Here is a 25,847-nt window from a genome sequence, read left to right as displayed (position 1 = left end):
CCAACTGACTCCAGATTCTTTTTTAAGGTGGCACGCCACCTTGTGACAAACGGCCAAAAAGCCATCAAATGAGGAAGGAAAACCCACTTCAGGCAAAGCCACCAGGGAAAGAAGGACCCAGCTTTATTGATCACTTACTGTTTCCAGGCACCACAAGGCATTCCCTCATGTTAATTCTCAAACCACACTTACAGAAAGACAAACAGCCTCGGGGTCACATAGCTAATAAATAGCAATGGCAGAATTAGGGAAAAGCAAATCAACCTAAATTTATAGTCCCCCAAGAATCCCAGCTCCAACACCAGAAATCTCCAGTAACAATGCAACTGGAAGTACTCTTCCTCCTCTCTCCAACCTCACCTTTTCTATTCTGCATGTCAGGCTGGCCATTGGCTTTTCCCAAGGTCACAACATCCACACCTAAGTTTCCCTCTCCTTTTAATTCCCTGCATTCTATCTATTCTTCTAAAGTCACCAGAGCAGCAGTTTCCCCAAATTTTATTTCTCAACATATTCCAGGAGATAAATTTCCAGGACTCAAGGATGGAAAACAGCATAGAATTGACACTTCCTTCCTAAAAACATACAAGACATAGTGTATAAAAAGCTCTAAGGAAAAAAAAAAAAAAGCTCTAAGAAAAAAACTTTACAGGAAAAAAAAAATGTTTTAACCTAGTTCAGCCAAGGGTCTCCCAAGGTTCTCTGACCAGCACACACTTTTTCCTAAAGCAACACCAAGGTTCTAGGGCTGCTCGGGAAATGCAGACTGTGAGAAGAGCAGGACTTCGCCCTCAGGAAGAAAGGGCCTGAGATGTGATCCCGATCCATGGGCAAGTCACTTCACCTCTCCAGATAAAAGTTCCTACCTCCAATTGTGAGGATGGAATGAGACAATACACAGCACATAGAAAGTTCTCGATACAAGTTAGCAATCAGCATTGAGCAGAAAAATGACATGACGAAATAGGGCCCTCCAGTGGGAAGATTTAGCTGATGGCAGAGTATTAAATGAGGAAAGAAATGATGGACCATGATAGGAATGATGATGAAAAACTGCTATGCTAAAGGAAGATAAGGTCAATCAGAGTTCTTTATAAACAGCGGTCGAACTTCATTATTTGCAAGTTCACTTACTCGATAAAACATTTATTTGTAACTCCCAAGTCAATACTCATGGCACGCCCTGGTCATTTTCAGACATGCTTCGAGTGGTAATTGAGGTCGCCTGACCCACAGATTCCCAGCTGAGGTGGAACGAGATGAAGCTCTGCCTTCTTGTTTCAGCTCTCATGCTGTAATGTGTCCTTTCCACAGCCTATTTTGTGCCACCTTTTTCACATTTTTATGTCTTGTTACTGATTTCACTGTGTAAAATGACCCCCAAGACTGGAATGGGCCTTACGGAAAAAATGCATGAGTTGAAGCTTCCTTGGGGCATAAGTTACAGTGCTGCTTTGAGCTCAAGCTTATGAATCAACTATATTAAACAAGGTTCTTTTTTTTTTCTTTTTTTTAAGAAGATAAACAGATTGCCAACAAACACATGAAAGGATGCTCAACATCACCAATCATTAGAGAAATGCAAATCAAAACCACATCGAGGCATCACCTCACACCGGTCAGAATGGCCACCACCAGAAAATCCCCAACAAGATTTATATGGGTGAACCAGTTGTGGTATATCCATACAATGTCATATCATACAGCAGAAGGATAGAATTATGAGGAATGCAACAAGGATGAATGTCAGAAACATTATGCTGAGAAAAAAGCTAGACACACAAATGTATGTACTTTATGTTTCTGTTCATATGACTTTCTAGAAAAGGAAAAATGAATCTCTGGCGACAGAAAACATATCAGCAGTTGCCTGTATCATATATGGAGTAGAGAGTGACTGCAAAGAGGAAAGGGAAAACTGCGAAGGGGGGTAATAGGAAAATTGTCTACCTTCATGGAAACAGAAGTTACAAAATACTTACATTTGTCAAAATTCATTAAAGTGTACATTCAAGTTAGTATATTTTTATATTATACCACAATATATTTCTTTTAATAAAAATAATTATGAAGAGTAGGTAAGGGGGCAAAGGACCTGAAAGCCAGCTTTAGCTATGTTAGAGCTGTAAAATCAAAAAAAGATCAAATTGCCCCTAATTTAAAAACCAAGAAAATGCATACAAGTTGAGGAATAGAGATTTTAACTTATTTTAAGAGTGAGTTTTCTAACAATTAGAGCTTCCTAAAAATGAAATAAATTTATTTTAAGTTGGCAATTTCTTTCTCAGTGAGGACATTCAAGTACAAGATGACGATCATTTTTCAGGTATGTTGTAGAAGTGCCTTAGAGATTGAAATTTGCATTAACCAATATTTAAGATGATTCAATAACATCAGAAAATATGCTACATTTATATATGCTCTTTTATGGTAGAGTTCTGTCTATAATGTTTTCTAAAATATCCTTTGAATTAATATTTCAATAGTAGTCTCCAGTGCTGCAAATGTAGGCCAGAAAGTTAGATCTGTGCACAGTCTATTTTTTAAGAAGCTTGTAATTTGTTGCTTGATCACGGGGACTTCTTCCTCTGAATAAATAAGACTTGACTTTGCCTCTTTATGCAGTCATCTGTTCACAGTTCTGCCTCTCTCCAGTAGACCGTGTCTCATGCTAAGGAAGCACAGTGGTGGAAGTTTTGCTCATCATAAAGCTTTAACAGTGAGTAGAAGTTATCTTGGTGTCTTGGGTGTGGGAAGATATGCTAACAACCAGTGATAGATCCGTTGTAAAATTTGGAACTGTTTCTTTGGTATTAAATTTCACTTAAGACCTGTGCTTCTGGACAGGATGGAGTAATAGGAACTGGATTTACTCTCCTGGCTTAAACTGCTGATTGGAAACCTTCTTGTCCTCAATTCATTGGCTATACTGGATTTTTTTCTTGGGTCAGACCTTCAGACTTCTACCAGAAATCGTTCCTTTGGGGAAACCAGGCCTTCCCAGAAACTCAGGAAACTTGAACAAAGTAGCTTCAGGTGCTTCCACTTTTGAAGCTGGATAAATATCAGACAGGAACAAAGTTCACTTTAGTTTGGTCCAGGAAGAAAAAAGATTCACAGCTCTTTTAGGACCTGCACCTGAGAGACGAGCCCCCAAAAGCCCTAACTTTGAAAACCAACAGGGCTCACATCTTGAGATGCAGAGCTGTAGCTATCTGAGGTCTTTTTTATTTTTTTACTAGTTATCCAATACACAGTTATATACAAGTGTCCCCAGTTGTTCCAATAATATCCTTTGTAGTTTGGGGGAGTTTCTTGTTTTGTTTTTTTGCATTTTTTTAAATACATCTTTATTGGAGTATAATTGCTTCATAATACCGTGTTAGTTTCTGTTGCACAACAAAGCGAATCAGCCATATGCATACACATGTCCCCATATCCCCTGCCCCTTGAGCCTCCCTCCCACCCTCCCTATCCCACCCCTCTAGGTCATCGCAAAGCACAGACCAGATCTCCCTGTGCTATGCTGCTGCTTCCCACAAGCCAACTATTTTACATTCAGTAGTGTGTATGTCAATGCTACTCTCACTTCACCCCAGCCTTGCCCTCCCACCCCATATCATCAAGTCCATTCTCTATGTCTACCTCTTTATTCCTGCCCTGCAACTAGGTTCATCAGTACCATTTTTTTTTTAAGATTCCATATATATGCGTTAGCATACGGTATTTGTTTTTCTCTTTCTTACTTCACTCTGTATGACAGACTCTAGGTCCATCCACCTCACTACAAATAACTCAATTTTGTGGCTTTTTATGGCTGAGTAATATTCCATTGTATAAACGTGCCACATCTTCTTTATCCATTCATCTGTCGATGGACATTTAGGTTGGTTCCATGTCCTGGGTACTGTAAATAGTGCTGCAATGAACATTGTGGTGCATGTCTCTTTTTGAATTATGGTTTTCTAAGGGTATATGCCAGGTAGTGGGATTGCTGGGTCATATGGTAATTCTATTTTTAGTTTTTTAAGGAACTTCCATTCTGTTCTCCACAGTGGTTGTATCAATTTACATTCCCACCAACAGTGCAAGAGGGTTCCCTTTTCACCACACCCTTTCCAGCATTTATTGTTTCTAGCTTTTTTGATAATGGCCATTCTGACCAGCATGTGGTGATACCTCATTGTAGTTTTGATTTGCATTTCTCTAATAATTAGTGATGTTGAGCATCTTTTCATGCCTCTTGGCCATCTGTATGTCTTCTTGGTGAAATATCTATTTAGGTCTTCTGCCCATTTTTTAACTGGATTGTTTGTTTTTTTTGATATTGAGCTCCATGAGCTATTTGTATATTTTGGAGATTAATCCTTTGTCTGTTGTTTCATTTGCAAATATTTTCTATTCTGAGGGTTGTCTTTTTGTCTTGTTTATGGTTTCCTTTGTTGTGCAAAAGCTTTTAAGTTTCATTAAGTCCCATTTGTTTCTTTTTGGTTTTATTTCTGTTACTCTAGGAGGTGGGTCAAAAAAGATCTTGCTGTGGTTTATGTCAGAGTGCTTTTCCTATGTTTTCCTCTAAAAGTTTTATAGTGTCTGGCCTTACATTTAACGCTAATCCATTTGGAGTTTATTTCTGTGTGTGGTGTTAGGTAGTGTTCTAATTTCATTCTTTTACATGTAGCTGTCCTGTTTTCCCAGCACCACTTATTGAAGAGGCTGTCTTTTCTCCATTGTATGTTCTTGCCTCTTTTGTCGTAAATTAGGTGCCCATATGTGCATGGGTTTATCTCTGGGCATTCTATACTATACCATTGATATATGTTTCTGTTTTTGTGCCAGTACCATATTGTCTCGATTACTGCAGCTTTGTGGTATTGTTTGAAGTCGGGGAGCCTGATTCCTCCAACTCCATTTTTATTTCTCAAGATTGCTTTGGCTATTCGGGGTCTTTTGTGTTTCCATACGAATTGAAAGATTTTTTGTTCTAATTCTGTGAAGAATGCCATTGGTAGTTTGACAGGGATTGCATTCAATCTGTAGATTGCTCTGGGCAGTATAGTCATTTTCACAATATTGATTCTTCCAATCCAAGAACATTGTATATTTCTCCATCTGTTTATGTCATGTTTGATTTCTTTCATCAGTGTTTTATAGTTTTCTGAATACAAGTCTTTTGCCTCCTTAGGCAGGTTTATTCCTAGGTATTTTATTCTTTTGGTTCCAATGGTAAATGGGAGTGTTTCCTTAATTTCTATTTCTGATTTTTCGTTGTTGGTGTATAGGAATGCCAGAGATTTCTGTGCACTGATCTTGTACCCTGCAACCTTACCAAATTCATTGATTAGTTCTAGTAGTTTTCTGGTGGCACCTTTAGGATTTTCTATGTGTATTATCATGTCATTGGCAAATAATGAGTTTTACTACTTCTCTTCCAATTTGTATTCCTTTTATTTCTGTTTCTTCTCTGATTGCCATGGCTAGGACTTCCAAAACTATGTTGAATAAGAGTGGTGAGAGTGGACATCCTTGTCTTGTTCCTGATCTTAGAGGAAATGCTTTCAGTTTTTCGCCATTGAGTATGATGCTTGCTGTGGGTTTGTCGTATATGGCCTTTATTATGTTGAGGTAGGTTCCCTATATGCCCATTTTCTGGAGAGTTTTTATCATAAATGGGTGTTGAGTTTTGTCAAAAGCTTTTTCTGCATCTATTGAGATGATCATATGGTTTTTATTCCTTAATTTGTTACTGTGGTGTATCACATTGATTGATTTGAGTATACTGAAGAATCCTTGCATCCCGGGGATAAATCCCACTAGATCATGGTGTATGATCCTTTTAATGTGCTGTTGGATTCTGTTTGCTAGTTCAGGATTTTGTTCAGGATTTTTGCATCTATGTTCAGCAGTGGTATATAATTTTCTTTCTTTGTGATATCTTTTTCTGGTTTTGGTATCAGGGTGATGGTGGCTTCGTAGAATGAATTTGGGAGTGTTTCTCCCTCTGCAATTTTTTGGAAGAGTTTGAGAAGGATTGGTGTTAGCTCTTCTCTAAATGTTTGATAGAATTTGCCTGTGAAACCATCTGGTCCTGGACTTTTGTTTGTTGGAAGATTTTTAATTATGGTTTCAATTTCATTACTTGTGATAGGCCTGTTTATATTTTCTAATTCTTCCTGGTTCAGTCTTGGAAAATTGTACCTTTCCAAGAATTTGTCCATTTCTTCGTGGTTGTCCATTTTATTGGCATATAGTTGTTTGTAGTAGTCTCATAATCTGTTGTATTTCTGCAGTGTCAGTTTTAATTTCTCCTTTTGCATTTCTAATTTTATTGGTCTGCATCCTCTCCCTTATTTTCTTGAGGAGTCTGGCTAAGGGTTTATCAATTTTGTTTATCTCCTCAAAGAACCAGCTTTTAGTTTTATTAATCTTTGCTACTGTGTTCTTCATTTCTGTTTTGTTTATTTCTGCTCTGATCTTTATGATTTCTTTCCTTCTAATGACTTTGGGTTTTCTTTGTTCTGCTTTCTCTAGCTGTTTTAAGTGTAGAGTTAGATTGTTTGAGATGTTTCTTGTTTCTTGAGGTGAGATTGAATTGCTATAAACTTCCCTCTTAGAACTGCTTTTGCTGCCTCCCATAGGTTTTGGGTCGTCGTGTTTTCATTGTCATTTGTTTCTATGTATTTTTTAATTTCTTCTTTGATTTCTTCAGTAATCTCTTGGTTATTTACTAGTGCACTGTTTAGCCTCCATGTATTGTGTTTTCTACAGTATTTTTCCTGTAATTGATTTCCCATCTCATAGCGTTTGGTCAGAAAACATGCTTGATACGATTTCAATTTTCTTAAATTTTCCGAGGCTTGATTTGTGACCCAAGATATGATCTGTCCTGGAGAATATTCCATGTGCACTTGAGAAGAAAGTATTCTGCCACTTTTGGGTGGAATGTTCTACAAATATAAATTAGATCTGGTCTATTGTGTCATTTAAAGCTTGTGTTTCCTTATTTATTTTCTGTTTGGATGATCTATTGGTGTAAGTGGGTGTTAAAGTCCCCTACTATTATTGTGTTACTGTCAATTTCTCCTTTCATGGTTGTTAGCATTTGCCTTATGTATTGAGGTGCTCCTATGTTGGGTGCATAAACATTTATAATTGTTATATCTTCTTCTTGATCCTTTGATCATTATGTAGTGTCCCTCCTTATCTCTTGTAACAGTCTTTATTTTAAAGTCTATTTTATCTGATACAAGTATTGCTACTCCAGCTTTCTTTTTATTTCCATTTGCATGGAATATCTTTTTCTGTCCCTTCACTTTCAGTATGTGTCCCTAGGTCTGAAGTGGGTCTCTTGTAGACAGCATATATATGGGTCTTGTTTTTGTGTCCATTCAGCCAGTCTGTGTCTTATGGTTGGGGCATTTAATCCACTTACATTCAAAGTTATTATCAATATGTATGTTCCTATTACTATTTTCTTAATTGTTTTGGGTTTGTTTTTGTAGGTCTTTTTCTTCTCTTATGTTTCCCGCTTAGAGAAATTTCTTTAGCAATTGTTGTAAAGTTGGTTTGGTGGTGCTGAATTCTCTTAGCTTTTGTTTGAAAAGCTTTTGATTTCTCCATTGAATCTGAATGAGATCCTTGCTGGGTAGAGTAATCTTGGTTGTAGGTTTTTCTCTTTCATCACTTTAAGTATATTCTGCCACTCCCTTCTGGCCTGCAGAGTTTTCATTGAAAAATCAGCTGATAACCTTATGGGGACTCCTTTGTGTGTTATTTTTTGTTTTTCCCTTGCTGCTTTTAATATATTTTCTTTGAATTTAATTTTTGTTAGTTTGATTAATATGTGTCTTGGTGTGTTTTTCCTGGGGTTTATCCTGTATGGGACTCTCTGTGCTTCCTGGACTTGGGTATTTCCTTACCCATATTAGGGAAGTTTTCTACTATAATCTCTTCAAATATTTTCTCAGACCCTCTCTTTTTCTCTTCTTCTTCTGGGACCCCTAAAATTCGAATGTTGGTGTATTTAGTGTTGTCCCAGAGGTTTCTGAGATTGTCTTCAATTCTTTTCATTCTTTTTTCTTTATTTTGCTCCTCAGCAGTTATTTCAACCATTTTGTCTTCTGGCTCACTTATTTGTTCTGCCTCCGTTATTCTGTTATTGATTCCTTCTAGTGTATTTTTCATTTCAGTTATTGTGTTGTTCATCTCTGTTTGTTTGTTCTTTAGTTCTTCTAGATCTTTGTTAAACATTTCTTGTATTTTCTCAATCCATGCTTCCATTCTATTTCCGAGATCCTGGATCATCTTTACTATCATTACTCTGAATTCTTTTTCAGGTAGATTGCCTATTTCCTCTTCATTTATTTGGTCTTGTAGGTTTTTACCTTGCTCCTTCATCTGTGACACTTTTTTTTGCCATCTCAATTTTTTTTTTAATGTGTGGGATTGTGTTCCTGTCTTACTGGTTGTTTGGCCTGAGGCTTCCAACACTGGGGTTTGTAGGCTATTGAGTAGAGCTGGGTCTTGGTGCTGAGATGAGGAACTCCATGAGACCTCACTCCAATGAATATTCCCTCGGGTCTGAGGTTCTCTGTTAGTCCAGTGGTTTGGACTCAGAGCTCCCACTGCAGGAGCTTAGGCCTGACCCTGGGCTCGTGAACCAACATCCTGCAAGCCACCTGGGGCAGCAGAAAAAAAAACGAAGTAAAAAATAAAACAGACTAGGAAACTAACAGATATTTTAGGAAGAATATAAAAATAAAAATATAGACGAATCAACAACAGGAAGGTATATCAGTACTACAATAGTAAAAGAGAGGAGGAGGGAAAAGAAAAAATTTAAAAATCGGGGGAAAAGGCCTTGGCTGTGGAGGGCAGGGCGTAAGCAAGGGCGAGGTTTCAGTGGTGGGTGGGGCCAATGCTCAGGACCCACAGGGCTGGAAAAGCCCCTGGGGGCTGGGGGGGGTGGGGCTTAGGCTCAAGGAACAGAAGGGGCCCAGGCATGACCCCCACCCCTGGTCTGAGATGGCAGGGGACCTCACCTGGGAGCCCAGCAAGCTTTCTGGGCCTGAGTGGGCAGGGCAATCGCCCTCTGCTCCTCTCCTGCTCCTCCTGGAGGGCCCCTCCCCCCTGCCTCTCCTTAACTCCCCTCAGCCTCCTTCCTATGCCCCCAGGACCAATGTGGCCAGGGGGAGCGCGGGGCCTTGGAGGGCAGGGGACCAGCCTGGGAGCTCAGCAGGCTCCCTGGACCTGAGTGGGTGAGGCAAACACCCTCCGCTCCTCTCCTGGTCCTCCTGGAGCGCCCCTCCCACCTGCCTCTCCTGATCTCCCCAGCCTCCTTCCTATGCTCCCAGGACCAATGTGGCAGGGGAGTGGAGGGGGCCTTGGAGGGCAGGGGACTGGCCTGGGAGCTCAGCAGGCTGCCAGGGCCCAAGTGGGTGGGGCAAACGCCCTCCACTCCTCCCAGAGGGTCCCTCCTGCCTCCTCTCCTGAACTCTCTGGCCTCAGGGGCATGGATCCTGTCTGGCCTCCACCATTTCTCCCCCTTCTGTCCCCCCATGTCCTATCGGTTCACTTGGGGGTTCCTCCCATCTCCTTGGGCATCAGGGTCCCCCACCAGCGGCCGGCAGGCACCCTAGTTGTGGGGAGATGCTAATTCGGCATCTTCCCACACTGCCATCTTGACTCTGCCCCAGGAGACCTTTATATTAAGGGAATCACATGTATCTTTAAATGATTACAAAGGACTCTATTCTAACTTACAATGTCTGATAGGAGTGGATACTAACATTACCTTTTTTTTTTTTAATGAGGAAACAAACAGGGAAATTAAGTGATTTGCTCACAATTAAAAAACAAATTCGTGACAGAGTCAAAAACAAAAAAAAACAGCCACTAGGCCTTCTGGACGGCCTTCATTAGCCTTCACATTAGCATTTCACAAATCTGAGTATAATATAGTTCTCCTGAGAATTTCCTGCTGGTCCAGTGGTTAGGACTCTGTGCTTTCACTGCCGAGGGCCCAGGTTCAATCCCTGGTCAGGGAGCTAGGATCCCACAAGCCGCATGGCATGCTCCACCCCCAAAATAATATATATATACATATATATATATATGTATATATATATATGTATATATATATATATATTTCTCTTTATTTTATAAAGGGAAACTGCTTCTTTGACCAGGTCCACTTGAGTAACGGCAAAATGAACAGCCAACCCAGTTTTATAGTTCATTTTCTCCAACAGATTTAACAATACTAGAATGTGTGAGAAGTAATATTTATTGCAAGAGGTTAGAAGGGAGTGGAAACAAGTAATCAGTCTTAAAATTTGTTGGAAGCAAGACACAGTTTTTTTGAGGAAAAAACAACAAAGAAAGAAGTAATTAAACAAGATGGTATCTAGACAAAGGCACAGCATTCCACAACTGCTTCATACTCTGTGCACAGTAAATCCTCAGAGAGAAGACACATTAAGCAAAATAAGGCTTATATTAGAAGCTGCATATAATACCACTGATATTATTCTGTCTTACAACAAAAGGCTCTAGAAAAATCCCTCTGGAGGAAAAAAGTACAACATAAAACCTGTATAACAAAGGAAAGCAAAAGTAGAAATAAAGACCCAACTATCCCTCTGAAATCTCTCACAGGAATACACTCAGTGCAAATACAGTATTTCAAACTCAGCAAAAGAAGTTTTTGACTGGAGTAAGAACTTTCAGGTTAAAGATGTATTCTGCAAGAAGAGTTCACCTAAAGCATGAGAGCTAGAGCAAAAAGAGACTTGCAGTCAGTAACTGAGTGGATGAAACGTATAATTTTTCACTAGGTCGTAATAATCCCCTTTGGGAAGAAGCGCTTTATCTTGAAACTAATTATTCCACTTTTTGTTACATGGTTCATGCTTTTAACCTGCAGTTGTCTCAAACTTGCTTGATATAGAATTTTGTATTGTCAGATAATAGTAGGCTGTCAAAAGAGAACCACTTAAGCTGCTGTTGTAAGAAGCACGTTGCTGAGCTGCCTTACAGTCTTTTTACATCAACCATATAAAACAGCTTATCTGATCATGTATTAACCCTTCTCAAATAAAGTCGTATGAGAGGAATTGTTTTTAAAAGAGGCGTTCAAACTAGTCCTTCAGGCATTTTTAAAAATCTTCATATAAAAGTCCACTTTATACATAAGAACAAACATTTTTCCTTTAAAAAAAAATCTCATTTTTAAGCCAAAATAAATTACAACTTGCTGAAATACCTTTTTTAATGGCTCAGTGCTTATTTCAGATATATGGAGCTGTATTTTTTGCACATTTTGAAAATTAGAGATACTGAGACAAAGTAGTTAACTCTACAATTAGATGTTGATACAACCCTGGCTCAGGGAACAGATTAAGCTTTAAGTCTTCAAGAATAAAAAAACCGACACAGATCATCTCATCTATATAGTCTTATACTATGTACATATTAACAATCTATTCAATGAAAAAGAAAGGACAGAAATTTCACAAAAGTATTTCAAAACTCAGAGCATAAAAGTGTAAAGAAACAAAACAATTAATGTACAATCTATTCCATTTGGCAATGTGTAAATTATATTGAGAGATAAAAACTTATCTACAAATAGAATATAACAAAAGGAAAATGTGATTTGAGAAGTGATCTCAGGTCCATAGCTCTTCAGTTCTTCCAAATTTATAGATCAGAGTGCTAGAAAGATATTAAAATAAATCATGAGGTAAAATCACATAGAAACGCAAAAGAGAATTTATTTTCTAAATATGCTTTGATGGGTACCTCACTGATCCCTTTGTATCAATTTCTAAAATTAAAGATTGTGGTGGTGTTGCTCTGAATTTGCTTGTTTTATAAAGCACTTTGTTGACCTTGATGGTTGAACTTAATTGAATATCTTTTCTTAAAGCCTGAAGTTACTAGATAGGTCACTTGTAAGGAAAGGGGGCATTTCTCATAGTAGCTGGCATGAGGGCCACTCCCATCTCTACGATCCTACAATGTCTGAGCTACAAACACTGAAGCATCCTAACAGACCATGTTGAAATTCTTTGTTCATTTAACAAATAATTACTGTACAGAGTACTGGCTGGGCACCAGGCACCTAGCTAAGCACTGGGAATGTGACTGTGAGTCAAACCAAGACAAATGTGCTCACTAATGAGAGACAATCAAATTCCAACTCAATGACACACATGGTACCAAGAGAGGGAAATGTAAGGATCTGACCTAGTTAGAGGTCAAGAAGGTTTTCCTGAGGAAGTAGTGACTGAACTGAGATCTAAAAGAAGAGTGGGAATTATCTCAGCAAGGTACAAGGGAAGGAGTGGGGCAGAGAGGTGGGACACTCTGGCAACCTGAGTTTGAGCTGTGGGTACACTGGAGGTGGTAGATGTGAAACGTCAGCCACCCAAGAGGGGATAAGTAAGAATCTGGATCTATGGTTTAGACTTGGAGATAGACAGCTGTGACTCACTGGCATATAGGCAATAACTGAAGTCCCAAGCAAAAAGGACCTCACCTAGACAAAGAACGAGTGGAGAAGAGGCTTAGAACAGAACCTTAAGAAACTTCAAAAGTTAGCGGCCAGAGGGTGGAGGATCAGCCTGCAAAGGAAACAGAGGAAGAGTGGCCGGAGAAGAAGGAGTGCACTCTGGTGCTTAGAAAAGGCCTGGCACACAGGAAGCACACAGCTGGCTGGATAACTTGCCGGCCTCTGGGCAGAGTGCATCGCTGATGCAGTAGTCACTGCCCATGTGAGCACAGGCCTTTACACACACAAGGTTTCTGTTCATCCAACTGTCATTTATATAGACTCCTCTACCACTGTAAAGGGCTGAATCTGAATTTAAATTTGATCTCTCAACAGTGCCTAAGGTGTCTTCATGAAAATTCACTGTATTCCCAGAAGGCTGTCAGTCACATGCCAAGAAATACAATCACAAGACAGCAGAAACTGTCGAACATCTTTCAAAACCAAGAGTGTCCAAGGCCACAGTGCAATAAGAGGGAACCCAGGCAGGGCACAGTGGTCTCCCTGAGTTGAGGAAACAGAGTTGAGAGTTCAGGGAAGCCAAGCAGCTGGAGTGTGCAAGGCGGAGTAGAGAGAGCTAGAGAGGGGGAGCCCAGGAGATCGGTAGGGGGTTCTCCTTGAGGCTTCTGCTGAGTGCTGACAGCAGATGCATGTGACGAAGCTACCCAAAAAAAGGGCAGGAATCACTGGAAAGAACAATTCCCAAAGCTCCCACAGGGCTGGGAAGACTTCAGAATCTCATAGCAGAGTGGAAAACCTCAGACTACATGGAGAATCAGGAAGAATACTCAAAAGTGTACTGCCTTAGTAAGGGGGACATATTAATCCCAGACTAAAGCTACTTTGGTCCTGCCTAACGAAGCTTAAAAGCAAGACTCGAAAGGACTGAACTGTTTCCAAGTGACTGAGCTGCATCCAGAACAAAGCTCAAAAGCATTTAAAGGAATACCACAAAGTCCAGCCCCCAATCAGCTTCATGCAAAGAAGCAAACAGGCAGGGGAAAAGAGATCCAGAATGAAAAAAATAAATAGAAATAATCAATAGGAACAGATTAAGAATTGACACAATTAGACAAGGACACTGAAATAGTTACATACTTCATATGTTCAAGAAGGCAGAGGAAAGCATGAGTATGTTAGGGAGAGACGTGGAAATTGTTTTAAAAAAAATCAAGCTAATAGAGATGAAAAATACAATGTCTAAGATGAAAAACATACTGGATGGGAGTAAGAGCAGATTAGACATGACAGAGGTAGAGATTAGTGAACTTAAAGATATAACAATCTTTAACTATCCCAAATGAAATACAGAGAGAAAACAAGAAACGAGAATACTTGATGGAGCGATGGGGTAAGAGTAGGGGTGGAGAGGTAGGGGGGAAAAAAAACATGAAAAGAACTAAGCACCAGTGAGCTGTGGGATGACTTCCCACAGCCTAATATACATGTAATTGGAAGCCAGAAGGGCAGGGTGGACAGAAAAAAATATCTGAAGAAATAATGTCTGAAAAGATTCCCAATTTGATGAAAACTATAAATCCACAGATCCAAGAAACTCAATGAACCCCAAACAGAAGAAATATGAAGAAAACTACGCCACAGCACATCATAATCAAATTGCTTAAAATCAATGACAAAAACAAATTTCTTTAAGGCTTAGATCTTAATGCTTTTGTGAGAGGGGTATGGGGTAAGGGATGTAATTTTATAAATGATGCCTAAAATACCTATCTTTACACTAAAAGACATTTCATTCTGGAAAGCAAAGGCTACAGGGCCTCATTTTGGAAGCTTTTTAGAAGACTGCCCCTAAAAAATACTTTTGGTATTCTTTTATTTTTATACTTACTTTAAGTTATCTTAAAAACTTAATACAAAATCCAATTCACCAACCAGGTTTTGTATACGGCATGCATAGTACATATTAATTCTAATTTCTTTTTTTCTTATTTTATTAAAGGTACATGATATGGTTTCTTAACAAAACACAGGCTATGGAAGCAGCAGTCTGGGTTCAAACCCCCATTCTGTGTTTGCTAGCTAAGCGGCCTTAAGTAAGCTCTGAGTCTTATTTCCTCATCTATAAAATGGGAGCACCACCTGTTTTACACACTTAAGATAATTAAGTGGGAATTTAAAAGGTTACATATATAAAGCATCTAGCTGAGGTCTTGGCACATAGCAGGGCCCCAAATTAAATGGCTTGTGTACGCTTTTATCCAATAGTAGAATTTTCACCTTTTAAAAGAAGTTCTATACATTGTAACTAATCCAAGAGATTTATACATGTTCCAGTGCCTATGCTGCTCTCATAATAAAGATGATGTTTCTGTAAATGTTATAGGTGTATAGTTAAAAAATTGGGCAACTTACCTAAAAAATATAAGTGCATTTTGAAAAAACACAGCTAGTCCTGGATAAACATCAGTATCTGCACACACAAAGTAAAACAGATCAGATAATTACAAAAGGCAAATGGCAGTAACTAAGTATTCATGCCATTCACAACGACATGCTCTGTATATTATAAAACACTACTATTATTCATTAACCCTAAGAAATCCACAAAGAAATTGAAGTAAGAAAATGACAATCTCATTCTCCCAAAACAAAGGATTACTCTCACTCTGGATAAAAGACAATGAAATTATTAGGTTTTCTTTTTGTCTAAAGTAGTTGCTATGGTTCTACTAGCTGCATCGGAACTGCCGAAGAAGCAGCAGCTCACCCCTTCACCTCCTATGGCCAATACAGAAACACACAATGTTAGAAAGATACAAATTAAATTTTTGATGATGTAACAGTCTGTTCATTTTATTTTCTTTCATGAACTCAGGAGTTTTATTGTGCAAATCTGACATATATGAAAAGAATCATTATAATTCATCATCATATTCTCCTGGAGAAAACAGTCACTATCTTCATAGGAAGGAAAAAGAAAAATTTGGAAATTACTCAAATTTTTGTAGATATTTAACTTTTATAAAACTATCAATGTTGATTAAAAATACTAGTTGGGATGAAGAAATATTCAATTTGTCGCCTTTGATATCATAGCAAACAATATAGCTGCATGGTTAAAAGCCCCAAGTTTGAGCCATATCCCTGGATTTGAATCCTAACTCTACCACTGACTAAATGTATGACCATGGGCAAATTATTTAACCTCATTATGCCTTACTTTCCTCATCTGTAAAATGGGCATTGCAACAGCACCTGCCCCACAGAGTGTGAGATATGGACTATGCATAGTGCTCAGAACAGTTCCTGGCTCATAAAGTGCTATATAAATGTTAGCTGCTATTATGATTATTAACAGTTCCAGAAAAATCTGTACAGTAAAAGGTTTGAAATATGTGTCAGAAATGCTCTCTGAAGTCAGTTTACAAACTAAAAAGTATATGTAACGAGCAACGCTGTAGAAATATGAAGGTGAGATCCATAATTGAGAAATTTCTCAGTACGTACTAGTTCTTTAAAGATTAAGATACGACCACTGAGGGAATTCCCTGGGTCCAGTGGTTAGGACTCTGAGCTCTCACTACCAAGGGCACGGGTTCCATCCCTGGTCAGGGAACCAAGATCCCCCAAGCTGCGTGGCACAGCCCCCCAGAAAAAGAAAGAAAGTAAAAAAAAGTACTTTCCCTCAAATAAGCTTCATGCTAGAGCTGTGTGCTCCAGAGTATTTTTAATTAACTAAAATAACACATTTTAGAGTAGTATTAATTAAACATTAGGCAACCACTGTCCTCTTGTACTGACTTATTTTGTGCAAAATAAAAGACAAAGGTATTCCAAATCTTATACTGATCCATCTATGATACTTAAGGGATCCTATCAAGATATTAAAAGGTCAGCTGTGGGTCAGGACAAGATGTGACAGTTAAGCAGAGTGACGAAGAGATTCCAAAGACAGAGGCATCAGAAGATGAATAAACTGTTATCTGAAACTTATTCCTGTCTTTGGAGTGAAGGGAGAGAGCCAGTGAAAGAGGTTCTTCTGATGCTTCCAGAAGCACATGCTAAGACTGGGTCCTGCTTTTCAAAACCTCTCGCCATCCCCGTGATGAAAAGCTATGGTGACTGGAACAGTCACAAAACTCAATGGTATACTAAGAGCTCACTCCATTGCATCACCAGTTTCAACATGAAGGCTACACACGTCTTCAGTCTTGCACTTAAAAAACTCCCCTTGTGAACTGGCAGTGCTTCTCAGCACCTCTGCCCCCTAAAAAAAAACAAAAAAAAAACAAAAAAAACAAAACTCCCTTTGTACCTATGAATGAAAACTTAGAGGCTGGGGTTGGAGAGAAGATGTATCAGTGGACAGAAAGATACTGGGGTCCACAACGTCTTATCTTGAAATCCTTGGGGCAAGGTATGTTTTGGAACTCAGGAATTTTCAGATTTAAAAATGGTAACACAGGGGGACTTCCCTGGTGGCTCAGTGGTTAAGAATCCACCTGCCAATGCAGGGGACACGGGTTTGAGCCCTGGTCCGGGAAGATCCCACATGCCGCAGAGCAACTAAGCCCGTGCGCCACAACTACTGAGCCTGAGCTCTAGAGCCCGCGAGCCACAGCTACTGAGCCCGCGTGCCACAAATACAGAAGCCCACGCACCTAGAGCCCACGCTCTCCAACAAGAGACGCCACAGCAATGAGAGGCCTGCGCCCCGCACCCTGCAACTAGAGGAAGCCCATGCGTAGCAACAAAGACCCAACACAGCCAAAAATAAATAAATAAATAAATTTATTTAAAAAAAAAGAAAAACGGTAACACAGGGCATAATATTACATAGCACCCCCAACTATGTTTGGACTAGCATCCCACAATCAAATACAACCACATTCCTCTAAAAATAAAACATTTGAATACTTATTAAATGAAATAAAGACTATAACGAGCCCTGGATCATTAGGTCAGGTTTTGCTGCCAAACTAGTTATGAAAAACCTGACCTTCAGCACTTTTGTGGATTTTAGAATTGTGTATAAGGGGCTGTAGTCCTGTACAGATTTCTCACTTTTACCACTACAACCCTCACTCAGTAAAAGGCCTCTGATATAGAGCCTGGCCATCTGGGTTAAGGAAGGAAATCAGAACCTCTAGAGACAGCTGAGAGTTACCTGGTCTTGTCAGTGGCTTGGATTTCCTAAAGAGGCTATCCCACTGCACTAAATGACCCCACTGAGAAGTTTTATTAAATAATTTATATCTTCAAACAGAGTCTTATCTTCAAGCTAACTGAATTATTAAACTAAATTTTACTCCATGGGGAGTTAACAGACTAAGCCAAATATAAAGGACATATCTGAATCTTTCCTATGAAATAAAAGAGGAATAAATACTTACTTTGGGTAACATATGCACCAAAAAGAATCCACATAGAAGCAATAAGTGACCCAAACATCAACATGAAACCAATGAAGAGCCAAACTCGAGCACCTGTGTGAAAAATAGGCTTTATGATTTTGCTCATTTCTACAGCTCTATGCCTTCGGAATACGTAACACTAGAACACTGTTCATCTAATATATGCTATGCCTATCAAAGACAGTCACGTATTTATATACACCTGCTAAAACAATTAACTGAATGAAGATTGAAAAAAAGAAACTAAAACTAAAAGGTGTTAAGCAATACTTGGAAAGGGAAAAAGGGTAATTTACCATTCTACTGGCTAGAGAAACTAACAGCTGAGTAAATTAAAGTAGTCAAGCTTCAGAAGTAATTTTGACTAAACTGATTAATTAAACCCTAGCCGAGGGCTTCCCTGGTGGCGCAGTGGTTGAGAGTCCGCCTGCCGATGCAGGGGATGCGGGTTCGTGCCCCAGTCCGGGAGGATCCCACATGCTGTGGAGCAGCTGGGCCCGTGAGCCATGGCCGCTGAGCCTGCGCGTCCGGAGCCTGTGCTCCGCAACGGGAGAGGCCACAACAGTGAGAGGCCCGCATACCGAAAAAAAAAAAAAAAAAAAAAAACCCTAACTGAAAAATTACCGTGTTGTATATATTATCAAAGTAATTGCTCTATTAGAAGTAGCAGGTAGTCGGGATCACTTCTACTGGCGTGTGGGGATTCTCCTGTGTGAAGATGCCGGATCCAGCAAAATCTGCTCCTGCTCCTAAGAAAGGTTCTAAAAAGGCTGTCACGAAGGTGCAGAAGAAAGACGGTAAGAAGCGCAAGCGCAGCCGGAAGGAGAGCTATTCTGTTTATGTGTATAAAGTGCTGAAGCAGGTTCATCCGGACACCGGCATTTCGTCGAAGGCCATGGGCATTATGAACTCCTTCATGAACGACATCTTCGAGCGCATCGCGGGCGAAGCGTCGCGCCTGGCGCATTACAACAAGCGTTCGACCATCACGTCCCGGGAGATCCAGACGGCCGTGCGCCTGCTGCTGCCCGGCGAGCTCGCCAAGCACGCCGTGTCGGAAGGCACCAAGGCGGTCACCAAGTACACCAGTTCGAAGTAAGCGTGCAAGAGACGAACTAAAACATCTATTTTACCCCAAAGGCTCTTTTCAGAGCCATAAAAAAAAAAAAAAAAAAAAAAGAAGTAGCAGATGTATTTCAGATAGCCATTACCACACAGGAATGAGAGACTGAAAATGAATAAGGACCATATGACCTCTTTTCATCAACGTTAATATCATGGTACTACTCAACATGGTACTAACAGCAACCATATATTCAATCTCTCTTATTCAGCCAAACTGTACCACATACCCTTGAAAAGTTCAAGGACAAAAGCATCTCTTCAACCCCCTACTGTATAGAATTTCAGAAGTTATACAACAGAATCTCAATAAAGTGATCACCTGGACACCTGAGTAGATTCAATACATTTTTAGGAAACCAAGTTAGCATTTGTGCCAGATCCTGATCACAGGTGTATTGACAGCCTGTCACCCTATGGAAGGGGAATATATCTCCCCTGAAGTGAAAATAAAATCCAAGCCAATTTCCATAATAGAAAGCTAAATTTGCCTCAATTTCAGATATTGTTACTTACTGAAAAGAAATTCATATATTTTAGACACCAGATATGCAGGAAGCTCAAAGCTCAGCATGGGTAGAACAGCTGATATTTGAGAGAAATGGGTCCCTAGGTTATCTAAACTTTATTATAATACTAAGCAGGTTTCCAGAAATATACAGCAATGTTTACTTCCTTGGAGGAAAACATCCTCCAAATTCACTCACAGCTTTTACCTAAAGTGAATGAAAGGATCAAAAATCCTTGTAATTATTTTCCTTCATGTCCTTTATATATGACCACACAAAAATTTTTTAACAAAACTGAACAAGAAAAAAACTTCCCTTGAAAAATGAGTACGCTTTTGTTTAGCAAAAAATAAAAAATGGTAACGTTTTCCCCCTTTTTTGCTTTGACTACCAGGAAGCTCAGAGTCAAGGTTAATAATTAAGAGTATCCATTTTGTCCTAGAGTCTAAGTATCAATACATGATCTTCTTTCTACCTAGTTCCTATTCCTTCTTATTTAACAGTTCCATTTATAGTACATTTATTACGTTAATAACACTTTCCTGCAAATTCCTCTGGGAATTAAATGGGAATAAATTACACATAAACCATTTAAGTAGTATGAAAGCTTAGTGTGGCAAGAGCTGAGCATGCCTACAAGATAGTTTGCCTTGAATTTTTGAAGCACTAGACAGAACTTGCACTAAAGGTACCATGTATAAATGTAAACTGACGTAAACTGACTGTGAATTTTAACTGGGTAAGAAATAATCATGGAATAAAATGTTACAGTCACTACTGAGAGTAAAAAGTATGGGCTCCAGGGCTTCCCTGGTGGCGCAGTGGTTGGGAGTCCGCCTGCCGATGGGGGGGGACGCGGGTTCGTGCCCCGGTCCGGGAGGGTCCCACGTGCCGCGGAGCGGCTGGGCCCGTGAGCCGTGGCCGCTGGGCCTGCGCGTCCGGAGCCTGTGCTCCGCAATGGGAGAGGCCACAGCAGTGGGAGGCCCGCGTACCGCAAAAAAAAAAAAAAAAAAGTATGGGCTCTGGAACCAGACAGACCCAAGGCACATACAAGTTCTACCTTTAAGCTAAAAAGTTTTGGGTAAGTTACAATTAAATTTTCTACAGAAAATAGATAAGAGTAACATAATCCACAGCAATGCCTGTGGAACATTTTTGAAAGAAAAATGATCAAATAAGTTAATGTATGCTCTATGCACAACATCACTTGCTAATACATGCTTTTTTATTCTTTATTCTCACTCACTCCTGACATTACCTGCTGAAGCTGGGGCACAAGGCATGCATGTGTGTGAGCATGCACACACAGACACACACAATGCACTTTTAACTTAGGTTCATCTGTCATTTGTCACTATCCCCATCCTCTCCAATTCTTCAAGGATCACAATGGAAGTGAAATTATAAAATGTGCATCAGCATTTAAAGCATCAGGTACAAAAGAAAGCTAATTTGTCCCCCTGTAACTGGCTTATTTCACTTAGCATAATGTCCTCCAGGTTCACCTCTGTTGTCACATATGGCAGGATTTCCTTCTTTTTTAAGGCCCATTCCCCTTATGAGAGGTATCTAAGAAAGTCAAATTCATAGAAACAGAGAGTACAATAGTGGTTGCCAGGGGCTAGGAGAGGGGGAAGTGGGAGTTGCTGTTCAATGGGTATAAAGTTTCAGCTACACAAGATGAATAAGCTCTAGAGAGCTGCTGTACGACACTGTGCCTATAGTTAGCAATATGGTATTGTGCATTTAAAACTGTGTTGAGAGGAGATCTCATGTTTAGTGTTCTTACAAAAAAAAGATTTTTTTTTTAAAGCTAAGCTCGTCAGCTCCTTGATTTGGTTTAATGTCTTATGATACTTTATGATTCCATTTATATGAGATTCTAGAAAAGGCAAAACTACAGTGATAGAAAGCATATCAGTGGTGGCCAGGAGGTGGGGGAAAGGGGATTAACTGCAAAGAGATATGAGGGAACTTTCTGGAGTAATGGAAATATTCTATATCATGATTGTAGTGGCAGTTACACAACTGTATACATTTGTCAAAACTCATCGACCTGTATGCTTTAAATTGAATTATATTTTATATTTTATATAAGTTATCCTCAAATACACTGACAAATATATATATATATGATACTGTAGACAGAGACTAAATGATTCTCGACTGGATACAAACAGAGCATGGTGGCCAAGAGCATGGGCTCTGGAACCAGATTGTCAGTGTTCAAATCCTGGTCCCACCACTTATTTGCTTTATGACTTTGGACAAGTTACTTAAGCTCTCTGTGCCTTAGTTCCTTAATCTTAAACTGAGGACACGAGTGGTTACCTTATAGGACTATTGTGACAATTAAATGAGTTAATATGTGTCGAGCATTCAGGACAGTCTTTGGTACACACTAAGTATTCTACAGGTACTTGCTATTATTCTTAATCATCCTTCAAACTTCCTCCCCCACCTACTCCAAATTCCTGCTATAACCACAAGTCACCCCTCCTAGTCCTTAAAGGCTGGAAATAGAATGTCTAGTCCTGAGCTTTTTATATACAGCATGGAAATTCCACTGAAAACAAACCCCTGGATTCTAATAGAATGTGTTATAATCTGAACAAAAGAAAAATACTGTTGGATGACAAATCAAAAAAAATTCAAACTCAAAAAAAAAATGTATATGTAGACAAACAGCATGTTTCTTCGAAATACTTCTGTTGTAGCCTATGGGTGGTTACTCAGGTGATCAGAACTGAATGTGAAAAACACTGTAGTCCTAGGTTTGATCTCTTAATGTGTCCATACTTTGCTGTTCAGTAATCACGGTCAGCCATCTTGTAAGTAATATTATTAGTCAACATTTGGGATCAGAATAAATCCATCATTAACACAGGAACAGTCAAGATCCACTGATTTTGCATGGTAACATTTTATCTATATACTATGGGCAATATAACATGACAAAAACCAGTAACCTCTGGCAGTAACTTCAACTTTCTTAAAGTTTTAAATAACACAGAAACTTTTTTTAAAAGTAAATTTTTAAAAATCCTACATAATCATTAATCATCCCTAAATAAAGATTCACCAGAGGCTTTGTTCTTTCTGCTGATAAATCCCTCTTTTACCAGCATACATTAACAACTCAAAGTGCCTTTACCTGTTCTTCCTAAACAGCCGCTTTCATAGCTGTCACCTCTCACCTGAGCATTGGACACGGCATTTATCCTAGAACAATACAAAATCACCTAATAAGCTTTCATGCTGCTAAAATATTCAGATATTTATATATCATTTAGAAGGGAAGCATTTGCTATCTAAAGCCAGTATCTGAATAACTGAACATTATCTTTTAACTTAAATATCCTAGTGGATAGAAATACTATGCTAGTCTTATTTTCCTAAAATACACCCAGAAAACACACTTAATTTTATTTTTTAAATATCAATGTTTTCTATATATTGGTAATAAATATGTTGAAAACAAAATTAAGAACATATTTCCATTTATAATAACATCAAACAAAAACATACTTAATTTTAAGGGATTACTATCACTTGTCTCCAAAGATTATGAAAGAGGCCAATTTTCTGAGTTCTTTGTCTATTTTATTTTATATTTATACATGAATGACCCACCATGAGTTACCCCATTTTAAGGTTCTCATTATAACCAAGAGTTCAAAAGTTTCCCTTTGTGTTAAAAGTCAAGTGATTTTCTCTCATCCATTTCTCAAATTCAGAGAACATTTGGTATAATAAATAGGCCCACTTTATTCAGCTTCTCTTTCCATTCTTGTTAGAGTGGGTATATTTGTAGCAGGAATTGTCTTTTCTTAGCATCCTGAATGAATATAAGTAGCTCCATCTTCTACAATTTACCTTTTTAAAGCTCCTGACAGTAAAAGAAAATTACGTAATCTTAATGTTTAACATATTTTTTTAAATTATTAAAAGACATCCATGAAAAGCTTCCAAACTCTTTTATGAAGTGAGATAATGGCTAAACCTAAAAATGATTTAATTAAAAAGGAAAGCCATAGATCAATCTCATTTAAGGCCAGTCCTGCCCTCCCTCCAATACTGGCAAATACAGTTAAGTGACACACTTAAAAAAAATAATACTCCATGGTAAAAGTTGAATGTATTAGATACTCAGTGCTCTGTGGTGACCTAAATGAGAAGGAAATCTGAAAAAGAGAGGATATATGTATACGTATAGCTGATTCACTTTGCTGTACAATATAAACTAACACGATATTGTAAAGCAACTATACTCCAATAAAAAAAATAAATTTTAAAAAGGATTTTTTAAAAAGTTGAATGTATTAAGAGTATTCAAGGATGACTTCCTACTAAAAAATCTAGCAACGTAACATACTTCATTAAACCTAAGATGCCAATGATTTTTAAGATGCACCATTATTTTTTTATACTGCCAAGAAGGAAAAAATATTATGAATTATACAATACCAATGACTACAAGAAGCACACTGATATTCAAAGATATTAAAATACAAAAAAATCTTAAGATCTATAAAACATAGTAATTTGCCAGTTTAACAAATATAAGAACAAAAATCATGTGATAATCTTTATAAAGTATAATAAAATTAACTAAGTTCAACACTTTTAAAAAAAATTTTTTATTGGAGTATAGTTGATTTACAATGTTGTGTTAGTTTCAGGTGTACAGCAAAATGAATCTGTTATACATATACATATACCCACTCTTTTTTTTTTAGATTCTTTTCCCATATAGGCCATTACAGAGTATTGAGTAGAGCTCCCTACGCTATACAGCAGGTTCTTATTAGTTATCTATATTATATATAGTAGTGTGTATATGTCAATCTCAATCTCCCAATTAATCTCTCCCCCCAAATTCAACACTCACTCTTAATTTTAAAAATCTTAATAAAATGGCAATATAGATATACACACATATATTTAATCACGTTAAAGAATCAATCAATGAATTAAAAAGTTATTCCAGATAGCATTAAACTTTGAGGAAAAAATGTTTTTAGAAAAATCATCTTGAATTGAGAATTACCTTCATACTTACATGAAGAAAGCCAATGTGGAAAATACACCACATGTGTGAAAGGCATGGTTCAGCTGTTCTGGCTTAGGATACACCACGGCTGCATCAATCATTATCCACCAACCTGTAAAAAACTTGAGAAAGAACCCATGTCATTAAAATAACACTAATATTTTGGCTTAGCATGATACCTGTTTCTTAACATTCCATGTTTTCTATGGACCATATAATTGAAACATAAAATGTCTACTTTGAGTTTTAGATGTTGAAATATAAAAAACAAACAAAAAAACCCCAAATAAACAAAAAAAAGAATTATAAAAACAAGAATCCCTTGTTTACTTATTCTTTATAGCATATGAGGTGAATCTAACTAATCAAATCCGTGTAAGATTCAAGTTCTGCTCTTAATGCAAGATGAAACATTTATTACCTAGGAATGAATTATCTGCTTCTTTTATCCACTATAAAATTATATACAACCAAAGCTCTCTTAACTAACCTCCAACTAACCAGCTCCCTGATTACCTGATGTGTTTCACTCTCGTTCATATTAAAAAGAATGTGGAACATTCTTTTTTAATATGCCCAAGCACTTTTGCTTCCACAAATGAGCTGCCATGTCTCCAAAAAATATCTACGCTTGCTATAATTTTAATTAATTATGTAATTTGATTAAATACTGCAAAACTGACTAAACATGAGTTTGCAAAATGTAACGTTTCTATGTAAACTAAGCTGAATAGAACTAAAGTAGACAAGTTACTAAGGAATTTCATAGACAAATTAAGTGCAGGCGAGGTGACCACAGAGAGCAAGAAAAACTTGGAAACACCTAAAAGAATTCTGCATGCATATTGCTTCACAATTATAAGATGTTATGGAAAAACCTGAACGAACTTTTTGGCCACCCCAATATCTTTAGTTCCTGCTCCACTTTATTCCTTTATTTATCTTTTCTATTGAACTTCAGGTATAGAACTATATACTGGAAAAGATTAATTTAAATTAAGTGGAACATATACTGAAATTTGCTTCAAAAAGTGCAGTGGGGGCAGGGAGTGCTTGATGGAATGCTAAAGCAAGATTGGTCATGATCTGACTTTTTTTTTTTTTTTTTTTTTTTTCTTTTTGCGGTATGTGGGCCTCTCACTGTTGTGGCCTCTCCCGTTGCGGAGCACAGGCTCCGGATGCGCAGGCCCAGCGGCCATGGCTCACGGGCCCAGCCGCTCCGCGGCATATGGGATCCT

General features: G+C 38.4%; 2 protein-coding genes across 3 annotated transcripts in view; one reads left to right on the top strand and one right to left on the bottom strand.

Moving 5' to 3' along the window:
- Positions 1 to 10,275: 10,275 nt before the first annotated feature.
- TMEM50B (transmembrane protein 50B) overlaps positions 10,276 to 25,847 on the bottom strand; it is a 36,721-nt gene continuing 21,149 nt past the window's right edge. For both annotated transcript variants that reach the window (XM_060099751.1, XM_060099750.1), the window contains 5 exons: positions 24,619 to 24,731; positions 22,711 to 22,778; positions 17,905 to 17,997; positions 14,924 to 14,981; positions 10,276 to 11,712 (listed from right to left, as the gene is read on the bottom strand). In XM_060099751.1, coding sequence (XP_059955734.1) covers positions 11,667 to 11,712; positions 14,924 to 14,981; positions 17,905 to 17,997; positions 22,711 to 22,778; positions 24,619 to 24,731 — 378 coding nt within the window. In that variant the 3' untranslated portion in view covers positions 10,276 to 11,666. The remainder of the gene's footprint in view (positions 11,713 to 14,923; positions 14,982 to 17,904; positions 17,998 to 22,710; positions 22,779 to 24,618; positions 24,732 to 25,847) is intronic.
- LOC132490936 (histone H2B type 2-F-like) lies at positions 18,644 to 19,059 on the top strand. The gene has a single exon (XM_060099749.1). The coding sequence runs from the start codon at positions 18,644 to 18,646 to the stop codon at positions 19,022 to 19,024; it is 381 nt and encodes a 126-aa protein (XP_059955732.1). The 3' UTR covers positions 19,025 to 19,059.

The sequence above is a fragment of the Mesoplodon densirostris genome, chromosome 5 (assembly GCF_025265405.1).
Source record: "Mesoplodon densirostris isolate mMesDen1 chromosome 5, mMesDen1 primary haplotype, whole genome shotgun sequence".
Lineage (NCBI taxonomy): Eukaryota > Metazoa > Chordata > Mammalia > Artiodactyla > Ziphiidae > Mesoplodon > Mesoplodon densirostris.
Note: the sequence above shows the minus strand (reverse complement) of the source record. Positions and strands in the feature narration are given on the sequence as shown.